The sequence below is a fragment of the Cricetulus griseus genome, chromosome 2 (assembly GCF_003668045.3).
Source record: "Cricetulus griseus strain 17A/GY chromosome 2, alternate assembly CriGri-PICRH-1.0, whole genome shotgun sequence".
Taxonomy (NCBI): domain Eukaryota; kingdom Metazoa; phylum Chordata; class Mammalia; order Rodentia; family Cricetidae; genus Cricetulus; species Cricetulus griseus.
The window spans coordinates 77,501-94,520 of NC_048595.1; the positions used below are offsets into that span (position 1 = coordinate 77,501).

Genomic DNA, 17,020 nt, shown 5'->3' on the forward strand with positions numbered 1-17,020 from the left:
TTGTAGGACTAGAACAAGGAAGCTTCCCCTTTGTTCCTCCATATAACGGGAAGAAAATCTACTAAAAGACTGTCCAACTTAGCCACAAAGAGAATGGCCAGGGAAGGGAAGTCGGATGTTGAGCATATACCTGTAGGACAGTGGGCAGCACCAACTCTGGGAAGGCAATGCAATGGGCCTGGGTGTGCAGGTATTCCAGGATAAGGTCATACAGCTGCTCCAGAAGGCCATCCTGAGGGAGCAGGCACAACCTTATCAGATGATGAAGCCCAGGAGCTCATGATCTTGTATTTCACTCCTCCAAGATGGGGGCTATAGAACAGTACTCACAGCCTCCCCAAGCCACAGCCAGATTCACAGGGCCCAGGATTACAGAGCCATTGATCTATGACTACAGATATCGCTTGATCCCAGCACTTGAGAGGTGGATCTCTGTGAGTTCATGGCCAGCCTGATCTACATAGCAAGTTTCAGGACAGCCAGGGCTACATAATAGAGATCCTGTCTCAAAAGAAACCACAAATGCTGCACAATGGCAATCCCTCCCTTGTACTTCAATAGCCTCTGAAGTCCTTATAAGCAAACTAAAACATAGCCCCAGGACTTTCCCAGGCTTTAAGCCAGCCTCACCCGGTATGCCTTCTCCTGCAGATTGGTACTGGACAGTTTCAAGATCACAGAGAAGTTGATGGGCCTGGAGCTCATGCGGCCTGGACGTCTATTGAAGTCCACCTGCTGGAAAATCTACCCACAGGGTGTCAGCCCAACACAATGAGATCCCCAAGACCAGACTGAACAACTAAAGGCAGCCTCAAAACCCACAGATGCCTCCAGACTTTGTCCACCTTCCAGAGCCCTGAGCCTCTTGACAGGCAACCCTAGGACTCCTGTGTACACTAAACCACATTTGGAGATAGTGGGTATACGGGCCTGGACCTGAAATAGCTGTATCCAAGGCAACGTGGATACAACCAACAACCAAAGAATACAGAGAAGAGAGACACAGGTGTCAGGGGAGGGACTGTGTTTCCCATACCTCACTAGTGTTTGCAGGCTATGCACTTTGGCCTTCCCAAGAAAAGACAGTAGTAGGAATCTAGCCTGGCCTCTTGGTCCTAGGAGACCCCATACACAGAGCAGTTAAACCAAGGAGGCACAAGGTATATGAAGAAGCAAAGAGAGGGAAGGTTCTATAGGGAAACCCCTAACAAGAGAACTCACGTAGCAGAATGCTGTTGGCAGCTGAACCAGCTAGGATTAAGGCCAAACTGGGGGTGGGGAATGTTTTCTCTGGTCTGAAGAAAAGGTACTAACTAGTATATAGGGTTGACCTAAATACTCTCTTTCATCCTACCCATAAGTTAAAGAATGGGCAGTACACCCTGTCAGCAGAGAGCTTAATTTCAACCTTTGTGGTTCACTTTCTGAGGAAATGAATACCTGGTGTGAAGAGTCCAAAGTCAGGTACAATAAACCAAAGTAGAGGTCAGAATGAGGGCTATCCAGGAAAAACAAGACAGATACCATAGCAAATTTAAGACTCTAAGAAACTAAATGCAGGAGATCTACAATGACTGCCAAGACAAAGGGGCCACAAGGTTGCTGTCAAAACCTGTACTGCCACTACTGGCATACACGGAGGAGATGTGGTTTCCAAAACACATTTGTGAGTCCAACTGAAATTGTGCCTAGGACAGTTACCTCAAGAATGAAGGGCAGAACAGGGATGAAGGTGCCAACGGTCTGAGACAGCAGCGTCAGGGCACGCACACAATGCATGCGCAATGGATAAAAGCGAGCAGTGGGCAACAACCTGAAGCAGGAAGAAGCACAGCCTAGTCAGGTAGCCAGCCCCAAATGCCAGCATCAGCTGCCTACTACCTCTGGCCCCTCCCTATTCATAAGCTCCATCTACAGGAGGGTCCTAATCACTCCTACAGGGTAAGTACTCAAGGTAACACCCATGGGGAACAGTAATTTAATAGTTAACAAACACAATAAAATGCCTGGACTTGGGTACTGCTCCACTGCTCAGCTGAAGGACTGAGAGGCACAATCCCAGCTTTAACTTAGTTTCATTCACTCCTCCCTCCCTTTCTTCTCTTCGCTCTGCTTTTGGGCTTCTTTTCTTGTACCACCTGTCCCTTTCCCTTCCTAGCCTAGTCTTAGGTGTCAGAAGAAAACTCAAGAGGACACAGAGGCCCCCTCCTGGCCAGAGAGGTATACAGCACATTCACAGCATACCAAAAGCTCTAAGAACTAGATCTGAATGTCCTTCAACTTCACAAGAGCCCAAGCAGGCCTCAGAACATATGGGTGTTGCATTGTGGGCAGCTAACCTACTTACCTAAGTGGGGGCTGACTACAAAGCCCATCTGCCTAAAATCTATAACCAGTTCATCTTCTCAGACTCTTCTGCAGAAACCACCAAAACCCAGACACAAAAGCTCTAAAATTTAAGGTATGCCCACCTAAAAAATTTTCTTTGTTCAATGTGGCCCACAAAAGCTGACAGATAAGAAACCTCTGCCCTATACGAAGAACACTGCCAATACCCTGAGGACCTTACCGCCCCCCACCCCATCCAGGACAATCTAACATAGGTCTGCCCTTGAACTCACTTGATACAGCCAATGATGATCTGTGAGAGAGGGTAGATTAGGGGCTGTAGAACCTCGATGGAACCAAGGGTACTCAGGACTCGGCACCATAAGTAGAGGCAGTGCACATACTGCCAGTTGTACACAGACTGGTATGTCTCCTGGTGAAAATGGAGTCCACATCTAAGGCCCATTCTTCCCTGCCAGAATCACCCAAAGCCTCTCCCACAGAGAACTGAGCTATTTCCCCCATAGGAGGTGGCATCCAGCATACCCCAAAGCCCCTGCTGGGTGGGACTACTAGTTTGGAAGGGTCTGACTGTGTACCTTCTTGCCTGTGGTCATGGCATTACGCAGGTGGACTGCAAGCTGGCGAATGTAGAGGAAGGCATGTTGATAGGAGATACTGGGTTCCAAGGCAAGCAGTTCAGTCAGTGTCCGCTGCATGAAGCTTATGAGGGGTAGGGTACTGGGAGAGGTGAACTTGCAATTTCTCACATACATGATGTACATTTGCTGTTAAACAAACCAAAGTTAAGAGCCACCTGAGCAACCACTACTCCATTTCAAGCCACATGCCAACATCTAGGACTTTCCACCAGAACTGCTATCCCAAACAGCCTAGCCACTCAGCTGCAGACTACTCTCCTGTATGGTTCCCAGCACTCCAGAACTCTGATGTTTCTCAGCCTACACATTTGAACCCACCAGCCTCGTGCAACTAATCTAAGATATGCAGACGTGGGAAGGTGCATAAGAGAGGTAAGCTGAGGAATCAGCAAGGACAGGACTAAAGACCTACAAAGTAGAGAATATATTCTGCAAAATGCTAAGCCTGTATAATGGGGACCCCACAGGCTCTCCATGTACAGGAGGGCCACCCTGGACTTGGTGCTGGACAGCAGGGTCTGATCCTGGTTGTGACCTCAGACCTAATCCTATTTTCTAGGTATAACATTCTAATCCCTAGGGGAAAAGAGCCCCATGACCCCCACCACGTATACCCCCAATTAGTTTATCAGAGTCCAGGTGGAACCCAGAAGACCATGGATTCTAGTTCCCATCACCACCCTATTTTCTTAGTAAGTGATCTATGGGGCCTATCAGCCCAGAGTTTGGTTACCAGGTCCACAAGACTATCTGCCAGGCTCTCAGGCTGATTCCCAACACAGATCTTAATAAGCAGACTGAAGACATACTACCTTTAGGATGGGACCAAGGAAGGATTCCTTCTTGTGCCGGCAGACTCTAATGAGTACCAGGAAGGCCAGGACCCGCAGAGATTCTTCACCCGTGCTCCACAGAACCACCATCCTCTGAGAAAGAGATACATTACTGCCCTTCCTGGCCTAGGACCCTTCATGGCTAACTGGCATGCCTCAGTGGAACCTGGTCTCATATTACTAACCTATGCTGCCATGAAAGGACAGAGGATACCTGAGACCATGGGTGGGGTACAGAGGAAACAGGAGCAAGTATAAGTATAAATGCTGCCTTTGCCCTAGCCAAGAATAGGACAAGAAAGGCAACCATATGCACCCCTAACTACAACAACACAGGATAGGCAAACACACCTTGAGTAACATTCGGCACTGCTTAGGGAAAGTCAGGTAGTAAGGAACCAAGCTGCTGACATGCTGCAGAACGGCTGCAGACACCGTGGCTTCAGCCAGACAGGCTACCAGCTGAAGAAGAAGAGAACAGTGAGGCCCAAACTCATTCAAGTCTGGAGTAAAGGAGCACCAGACTACCAGACAGTCCAAGCCTCCTAGGATTCTTTTCTTTCCATGTCTACTTCTTTTCTTTTCTTTTTTTTCTTCTTTTTTTTTTTTTTTTTTTGGTTGAGACAGGGTTTCAGGGTTTCTTTGTGTAGCCTTAGCTGTCTTAGAACTAACTCTGTAGACCAGGCTGGACTTGAACTCACAGAAATCCAACTGCCTCTGCCTCCCAAGTATTGGGATCAAAAAAGCATGCACCACCACCACCCAGCTCCTCCTGGGATAATTTACCCACCATGACAGTACCTGTACAACTGCACTCAGGTATGTCTTGACATCCACACGAAGTTTCCCCCAGAGTGGGCTACTAGATGGCAGCAGCATCCTGCAAGGACCACACCCACCCCATTCCTGCAATTCAGACACAAGTCTTCCCAGGCACAAGGGCATATAACCTGGTCCCATACACAAAAGCTGAGGAACTCCTTACAGTTGGCAGGTGCAGAGACTTACTGGGACCTTCTGGAGCATAACCCAGGCAGACACTTGCAAGCAACACCCACTCCCTTGTATAGGCTGACAGCTTGGCCAGAGTTCATCCACTAACCTGTTGCTATCCTTTGGTGCCTTTCCAAACAGCAGCTTCTGAAGGCAACCAAAGAGGTCTCTAATGCAGAAAGTAATCACAGCATTGAACACTGTAAGAAACAAAAGTGTCATTCACCCATCTAATGAACATAGGTGTCACAATGTAGCCCAACACAGGTGCTCTGGCTTCAGCTCACCAGTACTATCTGTGACCTGGAACCTGCAATTCTCAGCAGCTTCCTGGTCTCCTTGGGTGGTGGTTACAGCTGCTCGGAATGCCTGCACAACTTCATGGAACAGCTTGGGAGTGAGGTGGTGCTAAAAGAGCAAGACATCAAGATCACAGGGAGAGCAGGTTCCTGACTCCAGGAACCTGCTCCAAGTTAAAAAGATGTTCCTAACCCACAATCTCAGGCCCAGGGCAATAGTGGAGCTAAGATCACTGGACCACAAGCCAACAACAAAAATGAATTGAGCCTATAACCCACTTGAATAGGTAGTCTGTCTCAGGAATCCCAGGAGAAAGGTGTGAGAATTATGTATCACAGATCTGCTCCAGAAAGTATATGGGAAATCTCCCTTTTTTCACTCCCTTCCCCAGAGAAGCCAATGTGAGAGGCTAAGCATAATAGTTAATGCCTATACCAGCATTGAAAAAGCAAAGGCGGGCTGGAGAGATGGCTCAGAGGTTAAGAGCACTGACTGCTCTCCCAGAGGTCCTGAGTTCAATTCCCAGCAACCACATGGTGGCTCACAACCATCCGTTAAGAGATCTGGTGCCCTCTTCTGGTGTGCAGATATACATGGAAGCAGAATGTTGTATACATAATAAATTCTTAAAAAAAAAAAAAAAAAAAGAAAAAAGAAAAAGAAAAAGAAAAAGCAAAGGCAAGAAGACTGCTACAAGTCTAAGGCCAAGTCTAAGGCCAAACTGCTTTACATGGAGCTAAAGATCAGTTACTAGAGTTACAAAGTAATATCCTGTTGCAAAAATTCCCCAAAGCTCTAAATTAAATGTGAAATTATTGAAAAGACACGAGCTCTTGTAGACCAGGCTGGTCTCGAACTCACAGAGATCCACCTGCCTCTGCCTCCCGAGTGCTGGGACTAAAGGTGTGCGCCACCACCACCTGGCTGCGTTAGTAGACTTTTTTTAAGACAGACATAGGGAACAAGTATAGTGGTGCACACCTTTAATCCCAACACTCAAGAGGTAGAGACAGACTCATATAGCTCCAGGACAGCTAGAACTACATACACAAAAGGACCCTGTCTCAAAAAACAAAAACAAAACAACAAAAAAGACAGAAGCTGGGAGTGGTGGCTCACACTTTTAATCCCAGCACTTGGGAGGCAGAGGCGGGTGGATCTCTGGGAGTTCAAGGCCACCCTAGTATACAGAGTGAGTTCCAGGACAGCCAGGACTATTACAGAGAAACCCTGTCTCTAAAAACAAAACAAACAAACAACCAGACACAGGGCTCAGGATAGTGCACTTGCCTAGAATGTACAAGTCCCTAGGCTTACTATCTAACAACCCCAAAGAGAAATCTGAACAAGTATCACAACACAAGGCCTTTACCAAAGTCCATACTCTTAGACCTGTCAACCTCCAACGATGTGAGACAATTAAGTTTCCTTACAAATTACCCAGTCTGAAGCTGGAGATATGGTTTGGCAGTTAAGAGTACTGACTGTTCTTACAGATGACCCAGGTTTAATTTCCAGCAACCACATGGTAGTTCACAACCATCTGTTAACTATGCATGTGGTACACCAACATATATGCAAATAAAACACACATAAGTAAATAAAAATTAAAATAACAACAAAAATTGTCTATATGTAGTATCCCATTACAGCAACAGAAAATGAAATGAAACAAACTCTATGCCCATCCCATTATGGCCATGACTGGACCAGAAAGACTGAGAAGGAAAGTTGGCAGGACTATGCACTGTAACTAAGGAGATGCAGCTGGAGGACCCTGGCACTCAGAAAGACCCTTATAGTATACTTCCCAGAAACACACTCTTTTCACCTCAAGTGATACCTCAAATGAGGCAAGGACAGAGACTCCTGCCTGGGGAGACCCAGCCACCCAGCTTATATTGCTTCTCACCATGGCCCCCTGCTTCCATCTCTCCATCATGGCAAGGGTCACCGGTATAGGCTCATTCTTCTTCCTTTGCAATCCTCTCTGGACTATGTCACTATCTTCTCCTCCATCCTCCTCAGTCTCACTTGCTTCCTATACCAGATACAAGAGGACAAATTTGAGGCAGGGTATAAAAGTCATAGGTACCCCACTGCCCAGGTCTGCCAGGTTTCACCTCCAGCGTGTCTGGCAGGGAGTGGAATTGCTCTTCTTCCTCCTCAGAGCTGTCTGAGTCACTGAAGTCCAGTAGGCTCTGGTCATTCTCCTGCAGGAATTTGTAGAACTCGGGGTCTCTGTCCTTCAGCCGAGAGAGCTGGTCTTTGTGCTCAGAAGCACATCCCTTATGTGGGCTAAGAAAGTGGTGTCACAAAGGCCAGTGAAGCCGGGCGTTGGTGGCACACACCTTTAGTCCCAGCACTTGGGAGGCAGAGACAGATGGATATCTGTGAGTTCCAGGCCAGCCTGGTCTCCAGAGCGAGTGACAGGACAGGCTCCAAAGCTACACAGAGAAACCCTGTCTCAAAAAACAAAAACAAAGGCCAGTGAAAAACCAAAAGGGAGCCGGGCGATGGTGGCACACGCCTTTAATCCCAGCACTTGGGAGGCAGAGGTAGGCGGATCTTTGTGAGTTCGAGGCCAGCCTGGTCACTCACAGAGTGAGTTCCAGGACAACCTCCAAGCAATACAGAGAAACCCTGTTTCGAAAAATAAAAAAATAAAAAAAAAGAAAGAAAAGAAAACCAAAAGGGAAAGAGTGTTTTTTCCTTCCACATAGCCAGCTTGCTTGTTGCCTCAATGAGGCCATTATGTTACTATGTTCCCTTCACAGTAGCTATCAATGACAAAGCAGGGGGATTTTTCAAAGATAACTCATCAGCCTCACCTGTCTTCCATACTAACACACACAACACCTCTGACATTGTTTCAACACAATCATTTTAAATTTAGCATATAATCGGGGCTTTCCCAGACCAGTTGTGCACCCACCATGCTCAATCCATTGTTGTCAGTTGTTACTAGCTCTCCTACAGTAACACCTCCAAACAATGTGTGAGGTTCCCCTAAAAACTCTCCACAACTCTTCCAATCAAACAACCGGAGACACCCTTTTGTACGTGTCATTTCACTGCTCATTTTACCAAAATACCTTCCCATTTTACCAAAAGATCTTACAGAATCAGACCCCCTCATTGTCACTCTGAACTCATCAGTTGCTACTTTGCTGGGTCTATTGTTCTGCCACAGCCACACTCTACTCTAATTCCTTAAAGTCTATCCACTTTAAGTCCTTTGCAGTCCCGGCACAAGTAGTCATCATTTAATATCAAGTCCCGCCCCCATCTGTGCATCCCACCCAGACATTATCTACGCAAACAGTCTGGCATTCCGTTTTCCCTTCAACCCATTGCATGTTTCCTCCAACACGTGCTAACCACTGGTTTATCCAGGACCAAGCGTTTTTATTGATTTAAAAAAAAAAAAGGGAGGGGGGTCGCCGGGCGGTGGTAGCACACGCCTTTAATCCCAGCACTCTGGAGGCAGAGGCAGGTGGATCTCTGTGAGTTCGACACCAGTCTGATCTACAGAGTTCCAGGACAGCCTCCAAAGCCACAGAAAAACCCTGTCTAGAAAAACAAAACAAACAAAAAAAGTTCAAAGCCATCCTGGTCTACAGAGCTAGTTCCAGGGCAACCAAGACTGTTGCACAAAGAAACCTGTCTTGAAAACAACAAAATCTCCTACGCTGCCGGTCGGCGCAAAGAGGGCTGACCCACGGTTCTGTGTATCTGCGCGAGACCCAAAGAACTATTGGAAGTGGATAGCGAGGCAGAGGGTTGTGGGCAGGCTGTCACCTGGGTGAGGGGGGCGTGTCGCGCTGCTCCGGGCTAGGGGAGACTCTTCGCCCTTTTTTCTCCCGCGCTGCAACATCCACGACGTCCTCCAGCTCCGACTCGGACTCGGACTCAAAGCCAGAGGCCAAGAACTCGTCTACTGTCAACTCTGCGAGTCGCCTGCGGGTTACACCAGGTCACGACTTCTGCCAGCCCTCTACCCTCACTTAGAAACAGAAACCTGGGAGCGAGCGCCTGCCGGGGACCAGGCAGCCCACTTACTCAACTCACCTCCTGGAAGCGCGAGACACAGCCATGATGTTCAAAGCAGCGTGCGCCACACTTCCGGGCCCAGAATGCCGCGCGCCGTCCACTTCCCCTCGCGAGCCCCGCCCGTCCTACTATGCTGGTGGCTTCAGGGTTCTTGTGCAGTACCGCTAGCGTTCCCAGGCGGGAGGGTGCCTTCGTCCTCTTGGTGGAGTAGCGACTTCTGCAGGAATTCAGAGTGCAAGCTGACCGGCGCTCACAGCTCAATGCTTTCCATAAAACGCAGTAACAACGGTTCCCACCCGGGTAACACAAGGCTGGAAATCCGGACATTCCTGCCTTCAGCTCATCTGTACTGTGTGCAGTGCAGTGCCTATGACAGCAGGGCCTGCTATGCAAATAGTGCTTACAAATCAATACCACTTCTCACTAGAAGTGGCTCTAGTGAGGGAAAAAAAGGAGGGCATAAAAGACAACACAGACACAGGCAGTTCAGCAAAAATCAGATGGGGCTGGAGAAATGGCTCAGCATTTAACAGCATTTGCTACTTGTGCAGAAGACCCGGGTTCAATTTCCAGCACCCATATGGTGGCTCACAACTACCTGTAACTCCAATAAGAGATCTGATGTCCTCTTTTGGCCTCCATGAGTACTGCATAGGAATGATGCACTTAAAGACTTAAAGTCACAATCAATCAATCAATCAATATATCTGTCTCTCTGTCTCTCTCTGTCTCTCTCTGTCTCTCTCTCTCTCTCTCTCTCTCTCTCTCTCTCTCTCTCTCTCTCTCTCTCTCACACACACACACACACACACACACGAATAAATATGTTTTGCTTCCTAGACAGGGTTTCTCTGTGTAGCCCAACCAAAAAAAAATTTTTTTTTTGTTTTATTTTAAACTAAGGGCTTGCAGGGCAACGGTGGCTCATGCCTTTAATCTCAGCACTTGGGAGGCAGAGGGAGACCAGATCTGCAGAGTGAGTTCTACATCAGATGGGGCTACACAGAGAGACCTTGTCTCAGCCGGGCATTGGTGGCGCACGCCTTTAATCCCAGCACTCAGTAGGCAGAGGCAGGCGGATCTCTGTGAGTTCGAGACCAGCCTGATCTACAAGAGCTAGTTCCAGGACAGCCTCCAAAGTCACAGAGAAACCTTGTCTCGAAAACAAAACAAAAAAAACCATAAATAATAATAATACATAAATAAGCAAACAAATAAGCAAGCGAGTGAGCAACAAAAAAAACCTAAGGGCTGGAGAGATGAGTGGGCACTAGTGGCCCTTTCAGAGGACCTGCATCCACAGGGTGGTTCAAAACTGTATGTAACTTGAGGCCCAGATCTGATGCTCTCTTCTGGTCTCCGCAGGCACTGCATGTACATAGTTTATATAATATACAAACAGGCAAGGCACCCATACACATAAAATAAATTATTTTTAATTTTTTTAAGTCAGAGGATACCTAATTTCTTGGCGAGCCTGGGTGTGACAAGAAAGAATGCTGCTGTATCCATCTCGATGGATAACAACATCTGGCAGACCCTAACAGCCCCCAACCATTTAGTGCTCAAACATGTACTTGTAGGAACGCTAAACCAGGAGGGAGGTTACCTTTCCACACGCTTGTGAAAGAGAGGCCTGAGGATAAACAAGACTCGAGGGCTTGCACACAGCGCGACCCCAGTGCGATGGAGCTTTGTCAGTCACAGCAATAGCTAGCAGATGAGAGCTGGGATACCGGAAATTGAAGCTAACCCAAACGCCGGTTGGGAGCTCCTTGGGGCTCCCTAGTAAAGGGAGGTTGGCTGCGCAACGCTGACATCTACGGGGGTGGGGGTGGGGCGAAGGGGTTGGGGGGAGGGGGCAGGTCCTGCAACCTTGTTTGAAGCAGGGCGGGCGGCGCCGAGAAACAGGGGCTGCGGAGACGGGCCCGCGCCAGAGTGGACCCAGCGGCCAAGCAGTCTTCCTGCGGTCCGAATCAGTCACACTGCGTTCCGCGGCCCGCCGCGGGTTTGGCTGCTGAAGTTATGCAGCCCCGTGGGGAGCGGCCTGCTGGCAGGACGCAGAGTCCAGAGCACAGCAGCCCGGGGCCCGGGCCTGAGGCGCCCCCGCCACCCCAGCCTCCCGCGTGAGTGGGGTGGAGGGATGGAGGGAGGGATGGCGACCGACAAACGGTGGTGCAGGGTCTCAGCCCTTTGGTACTCCGTACTTGAACAGATCTGCAGAATGGGGCAGAAATGGGCTGCTTCCAGGGTCGGGTGAGGTCAACCTGGTGAGTGGGATCCGGGGATTCACTTCAGAGGGACAACGTTGGCTAACTACTCTCCAGCACCTACTGCGCTCACAATGAGTGCTGAGGACAGCGCTCGCTGAGAAATGCCTGCTTCTCCTGGAGCACTAGGAGGAGCATGGAGTCCTAGGAGAGAGTGAGCAGAGGAAGAGGGGCAAGCGCCAGTTGGGATCAGGCTTAGGTTTAGGAAAGGATCTGCTCTGGCTCTAGGGAGGTTCCTTGACAGGAGAGAGAACTTGAGCCCTGGAAAGTGGCAGTGAGTGACAGGTTGGTCCTTGATGGGCTATCGGTCCCTAGTGACTGGACTGCTGGGGATAGACTGCAGTTGCCTTGGCTGTGCCCAGAGTTCTCAAGGGTGGGTGAGTGGCTCCCTACAGTGTATAAACACTGACCTAGCCCTGCGGCCTGCAGCACTGAGGCAGAGCGAGCTCGGCCCAGGCAGGCCCGGCCTGCAGCCCCCATGGAAGGTGCGATGCAGTTGCTGAGCCGAGAGGGTCACAGTGTGGCACACAACTCGAAGCGGCACTACCATGACGCTTTTGTGGCTATGAGCCGCATGCGGCAGCGTGGTCTCCTGTGTGACATCGTCCTGCATGTGGCAGCCAAGGAGATCCGTGCTCATAAGGTGGTGTTGGCCTCCTGCAGCCCCTACTTCCACGCTATGTTCACAAGCAAGTACCACATACCCCAGTCTGGGCAGCCCTAGGGGGCTCTCTGACATCTCTCAGGGCAGGCTGCCTGACCCACTGTCCTCACAGATGAGATGAGTGAGAGCCGCCAGACACATGTGACGCTGCATGACATTGACCCGCAGGCCTTAGACCAACTGGTGCAGTTTGCATACACAGCTGAGATCGTGGTGGGCGAGGGCAATGTACAGGTGAGGCATGCCATCCCCACACCCATATACCTCTGTGGTCTCCAGCCCCAGATCTGTGTAGCCTGGTCTCCCCATGCCTCTCCTCAATCGCCAGTTACTCTATGCTCCTCTGGCCCCCTCCTGCCTCACCCATCTTGGTGCCCCAGACTCTACTCCCAGCTGCCAGCCTTCTACAGTTGAATGGTGTCCGAGACGCCTGTTGCAAGTTCCTTCTGAGCCAGCTTGACCCTTCCAACTGCCTGGGCATCCGAGGATTTGCAGACACACACTCATGCAGTGACCTGCTCAAGGCAGCACACAGGTACGTGCTGCAGCACTTCGTGGATGTGGCCAAGACTGAAGAGTTCATGCTGTTGCCACTGAAGCAGGTAACCACTGAAGCAGGTAACATGCCAGTTTGGGCCCAGCCCATACCCTACATTGCCCAGACCAGCCCCTAAGTGCAACCTCCATTCTCAAATTCCTGGAGCAAGTTTCACCCTATGATCCATTCCCTGCCCATCTGCCTCCAACACTGTTCCAACTGCTGACTCCACCCAATCATTTGCCTTAGATTCCTGTCTTTACCACACTCCAGGACCATGATTCCCTAGTCTCTGATTCTATGTACCTAAGACTACTCAGGGCCTAGGACACCCCTCCCCTCTCTACCAATCCACCACCACTGGAACCAAAAATCTGGGAATCTTGACTCTGCTTTGTCCTTTGCTCTAAAAACATTAGTGTGTGTTTGTGCATGCACATGCACATACCCTCTGTCTGATACTCTCAGACGCCTTCATGGTTTTCTGGGCCCTCCCCTACCCAGATGTCAGGTCTGAGGACCTCTCACCCCTAGGTACTGGAATTGGTCTCTAGTGATAGCCTGAACGTGCCTTCAGAGGAAGATGTCTATCGTGCAGTGCTGAGCTGGGTCAAACATGATGTAGACACTCGGAGGCAGCATGTACCAAGGGTGAGGCCAGGTCCTGGAGCTCCCATGGTATCTAGGAGGGAATGTAGGTGGCTAAGGTGTAATCATACTTCTTGGAGTCCCTAGCATCTTCTATACAAGGACTCCTTTTGGGTGATATAGGCACCTGTCTCAAGAACTAATCATACAAGTGCTTTAGGCACCTGAGTGCGTCTTAGCCCTGGGACAAGTATGCCCTAGGGTCTTGCCTTACCTGGCACCTCCTGCCCTAGCTGATGAAGTGTGTACGGCTGCCTCTGCTGAGCCGAGACTTCCTACTGGGCCACGTCGATGCTGAAAGCCTTGTGAGGCATCATCCTGACTGCAAGGATCTGCTCATTGAGGCTCTTAAGTTCCACCTGCTGCCTGAGCAGAGGGGTGTTCTGGGTACTAGCCGCACAAGACCCCGTCGCTGTGAGGGTGCTGGTCCTGTGCTCTTTGCTGTTGGTATGCTGAACTCCTTCTCCTTCCCATTCTTGTCCCAGACTCTCTACCCCAACTCAATACAAAGTCCATTATACTTATGACCTGTGTATCTCAAAGACCTTATTGTATGGGGCACACCAGTGTGACCCAGTCCCCATCTCTTCCCAACCCTGAAGCCTTCATGTCTTTGTGCTTGGGTTGCAATAGAGCCCCCTGCCCTGCCTTTCAGAGCATCTTTACTTACTTTGTCATTCACCTTCCAGGTGGTGGGAGCCTGTTTGCCATCCATGGAGACTGTGAAGCATATGACACTCGAACTGACCGCTGGCATGTGGTGGCCTCCATGTCTACACGTAGGGCCCGTGTAGGAGTTGCTGCTATTGGGAACCGACTGTATGCTGTGGGCGGGTAAGTGTAGAAGCTGGACATGGGTCAAGGGTTTGTCAAATACCTTCCAGGCCATCCTTGATCAGTAGTGGACTCTTCTCCTAGCTATGATGGAACCTCAGACCTGGCGACGGTGGAGTCCTATGACCCTGTGACAAATACATGGCAGCCCGAGGTGTCCATGGGCACAAGGCGAAGCTGCCTGGGTGTAGCTGCCTTGCATGGGCTTCTGTATGCAGCTGGCGGCTATGATGGGGCTTCCTGCCTCAACAGGTAGTAGTTTGGGTTATGGCTCCAGTGGCCTTGCAAGGTTGCCTCAGCAGCAGCAGATGAGGCTGGCTTCACTATGAAGTCACATCTGGCCAAGAGTATGAGGTCCTGCCTAATCCAGACTACCAGGTCTCTAAGGCCTCTTCACCTCAGGCCACATCATCAATGGGGCCTTGGTACCATTCTGCCCTTTTTCTCTGGGTCCCTCCCTCCAGTCTAAGCAGCCAGTAGCCTATGTCCACCCACCACACCTTGCCATCTATTCATAGTCTGTGATGACCAGCACAGGATTTCAGCCACAGTCTTGGGGCAGAGGGCAGGGGGAAGACGGGGACACAAGTCCTGGGAAAGGGTCTCATGACTGTTGTAGTTGAACATCAGCATCATTCTGGTGCCCACAGTGCTGAACGATATGACCCACTGACAGGAACATGGACATCCATTGCTGCTATGAGCACCCGGAGACGATATGTGCGTGTGGCCACACTTGGTGGGTGACAGGACCTGTTTCCTGTGGTACCTGCTTTCCTGCCTAACCCCTTCCCACCCACCCCCAAAGCCCCTACACCCTGCAGGAGCTCCGTGGGTATATTGCCTTCCCACAGATGGGAACCTGTACGCCGTGGGTGGTTATGACAGCTCATCACACCTGGCCACTGTAGAGAAGTACGAGCCCCAGGTGCGTAACGCACCCCTATCACAATTTCCTCCTCTCAAATGCTGGGTGGGGCATAATCCCATCTTCTGGCCACCTGTGCCATCCAAGGGGTCTGCTTTCTGTATCCCACCCCTGGCCCTTAGATACTTAGCCTAGGGTAGAGTCTGTGTCGTGGCAGGAGTGGGTGCTTTGCCTCTAGCCTATCCCCTTGTCTCAACAGGTGAATTCATGGACGCCTGTGGCCTCCATGCTGAGCCGGCGCAGCTCAGCAGGAGTAGCAGTGCTGGAGGGTGCCCTGTATGTGGCAGGGGGCAACGATGGCACAAGCTGCCTCAACTCAGTGGAGAGATATAGCACCAAGGCTGGTGCCTGGGAGACTGTGGCACCCATGAATATCCGCAGGTGTATAAGGCCAGGGGTGGGTGGTGAGTGGTTCTGCCGCTACATCTGGTTTACCCCAGGAGCCTTGCTCCAAGGGTTGTGTACACAGCACCTCAGCAGTGCAGCAGGTCCTTGAGTTCCTCCTGGGCACCTGGGGTTCCTTTCCTAACCCTGTCCCTATGGTTCCTCCTTCTGTGCCCCACTCATTTGGCTTTTCTCTTGACTTGCCCCTTGGGCTTACTCTTGCCTACCCAACCCCCAGGAGCACACATGATTTGGTGGCCATGGACGGCTGGCTCTACGCTGTGGGGGGCAATGATGGCAGCTCCAGCCTCAACTCCATAGAGAAGTACAACCCAAGGACCAACAAGTGGGTGGCAGCATCCTGCATGTTCACAAGACGCAGCAGTGTGGGTGTGGCAGTGCTGGAGCTACTCAACTTCCCACCACCTTCCTCACCCACGCTGTCTGTGTCCTCTACCAGCCTCTGACACAAGTCAGACTGCACAGAGGCCCTGCAGCCTCCCACATGCCTTAAACCCTGTGGGGTGGCCCTTCCACCTCTGTCTCCTCCACCAAATGTTAGGGCAGATCACATACCCCACCAGGGATTTCCTGTTTCTTTGGTCTTGATCGCTGTATTCATTCGTCCTTGTTCATTTATTTATGTACTGTTTGTTTACTCACTTATTTATCAACTACCTATTTATTGATGGATGAGAAGTGCTACAGCTACCACTTCACACATTTGCTGTCAAGTGTCAGCTCTCCTGCATGTAGGGGACCAAGAGCCCTTCTGAGTGTCCTCTTGCCTGGCTCCCTTGATGGAGCAGCCGGGAATCCTGGGGGTGGATACTCACTGAAGGAGGATGAACAACACAGCTGGGCTTTGTAAACAGTAGAGGGCAGAGCAACTCTCACAAGAGGAGAAGAGGCAAAGGCTTTCAAAGAAGATGCAGCCCCTAGCCAGCGCTTTGCACATAGCACTTATCTGTCTCTACCAGGCACTGTCCCTGAAGCAGACTTCATTCCTATGTCTTGTGTATACAGTGTAATGTCTTTTCTGGATCTTCTGTGGAGCTGGGCACACAACATGCACTTAGATCCTACACAGCAATATGAGCCATCTTGAACAATAAACGTGTTTCTTGGGCTCCATGGGCCTGAAGCTGAATGTCCATCTCTGGCCCCCTTTGTACCCTCTGCTTGCAGGCCTACAGAACACCTTTGGCTCCTGTCTGGACAACAAGGCAAAGGTCTTTAGGCAAGTGTGCAGCCAGACTCAGATGCAATATTAATGTCTGGGGCTGCAAAACAGCACTTTTGCATCCAAATGGAGCAGAGACTGGTGTATCTGTTGACCAACATAGACTGGGTGTTACCCTGGACCTGAAGATCCTATGTCCTGGGGCCATGGGGTGCATGAGAAAGATAGGTCCCCTACTTTATCATTACTGTGTTAGAAACTTGGGAAGCATGTGGCCTCCTTCCTGCATTTGGTTAAATCCTGGGAACCCTGACTTGGGTCTGGGTGGGGGTTGGCCCAGGCAGGAGAAAATCTGGGGGAGGGTTCTGGCCTCCCTTTATATAGTGTTGCACTTCTTGAGCA

At 50.3% G+C, this 17,020-nt stretch overlaps 2 protein-coding genes across 8 annotated transcripts in view; one reads left to right on the forward strand and one right to left on the reverse strand.

Annotated features, from left to right (window-relative positions):
- The window catches only part of Noc2l (NOC2 like nucleolar associated transcriptional repressor), a 14,361-nt gene extending 3,404 nt beyond the window's left edge, over positions 1-10,957 (reverse strand). Inside the window, exons 1-15 of the mRNA XM_027398638.2 lie at positions 10,779-10,957; positions 9,188-9,386; positions 8,918-9,076; positions 7,240-7,414; positions 7,029-7,157; positions 5,104-5,224; positions 4,926-5,016; positions 4,625-4,703; positions 4,175-4,285; positions 3,803-3,916; positions 2,928-3,116; positions 2,622-2,761; positions 1,702-1,813; positions 631-744; positions 131-232 (exon numbers count right to left, since the gene is read on the reverse strand). Coding sequence (XP_027254439.1) covers positions 131-232; positions 631-744; positions 1,702-1,813; positions 2,622-2,761; positions 2,928-3,116; positions 3,803-3,916; positions 4,175-4,285; positions 4,625-4,703; positions 4,926-5,016; positions 5,104-5,224; positions 7,029-7,157; positions 7,240-7,414; positions 8,918-9,076; positions 9,188-9,213 — 1,662 coding nt within the window. The 5' untranslated portion in view covers positions 9,214-9,386; positions 10,779-10,957. The remainder of the gene's footprint in view (positions 1-130; positions 233-630; positions 745-1,701; positions 1,814-2,621; positions 2,762-2,927; positions 3,117-3,802; positions 3,917-4,174; positions 4,286-4,624; positions 4,704-4,925; positions 5,017-5,103; positions 5,225-7,028; positions 7,158-7,239; positions 7,415-8,917; positions 9,077-9,187; positions 9,387-10,778) is intronic.
- A 92-nt stretch (positions 10,958-11,049) lies between these two features.
- Positions 11,050-16,751, forward strand: Klhl17 (kelch like family member 17). Of its 7 annotated transcripts, none has more exons than XM_027398646.2 (13): positions 11,050-11,295; positions 11,869-12,128; positions 12,216-12,337; positions 12,484-12,705; positions 13,176-13,292; positions 13,523-13,736; positions 13,979-14,123; positions 14,208-14,375; positions 14,774-14,843; positions 14,932-15,051; positions 15,251-15,455; positions 15,674-15,781; positions 16,624-16,751. In XM_027398646.2, the coding sequence occupies exons 1-12, from the start codon at positions 11,195-11,197 to the stop codon at positions 15,754-15,756; spliced, it is 1,827 nt and encodes a 608-aa protein (XP_027254447.1). In that variant the 5' UTR covers positions 11,050-11,194; the 3' UTR covers positions 15,757-15,781; positions 16,624-16,751. The 7 variants fall into 7 exon arrangements, with proteins under 7 accessions (XP_027254447.1, XP_027254444.1, XP_027254446.1 ...); XM_027398643.2 differs by having other exon boundaries at positions 11,051-11,295; positions 15,251-15,432; XM_027398642.2 differs by lacking the exon at positions 16,624-16,751 and adding an exon at positions 11,385-11,593 and having other exon boundaries at positions 11,136-11,295; positions 15,251-15,432; positions 15,674-16,585.
- Positions 16,752-17,020: the final 269 nt, after the last annotated feature.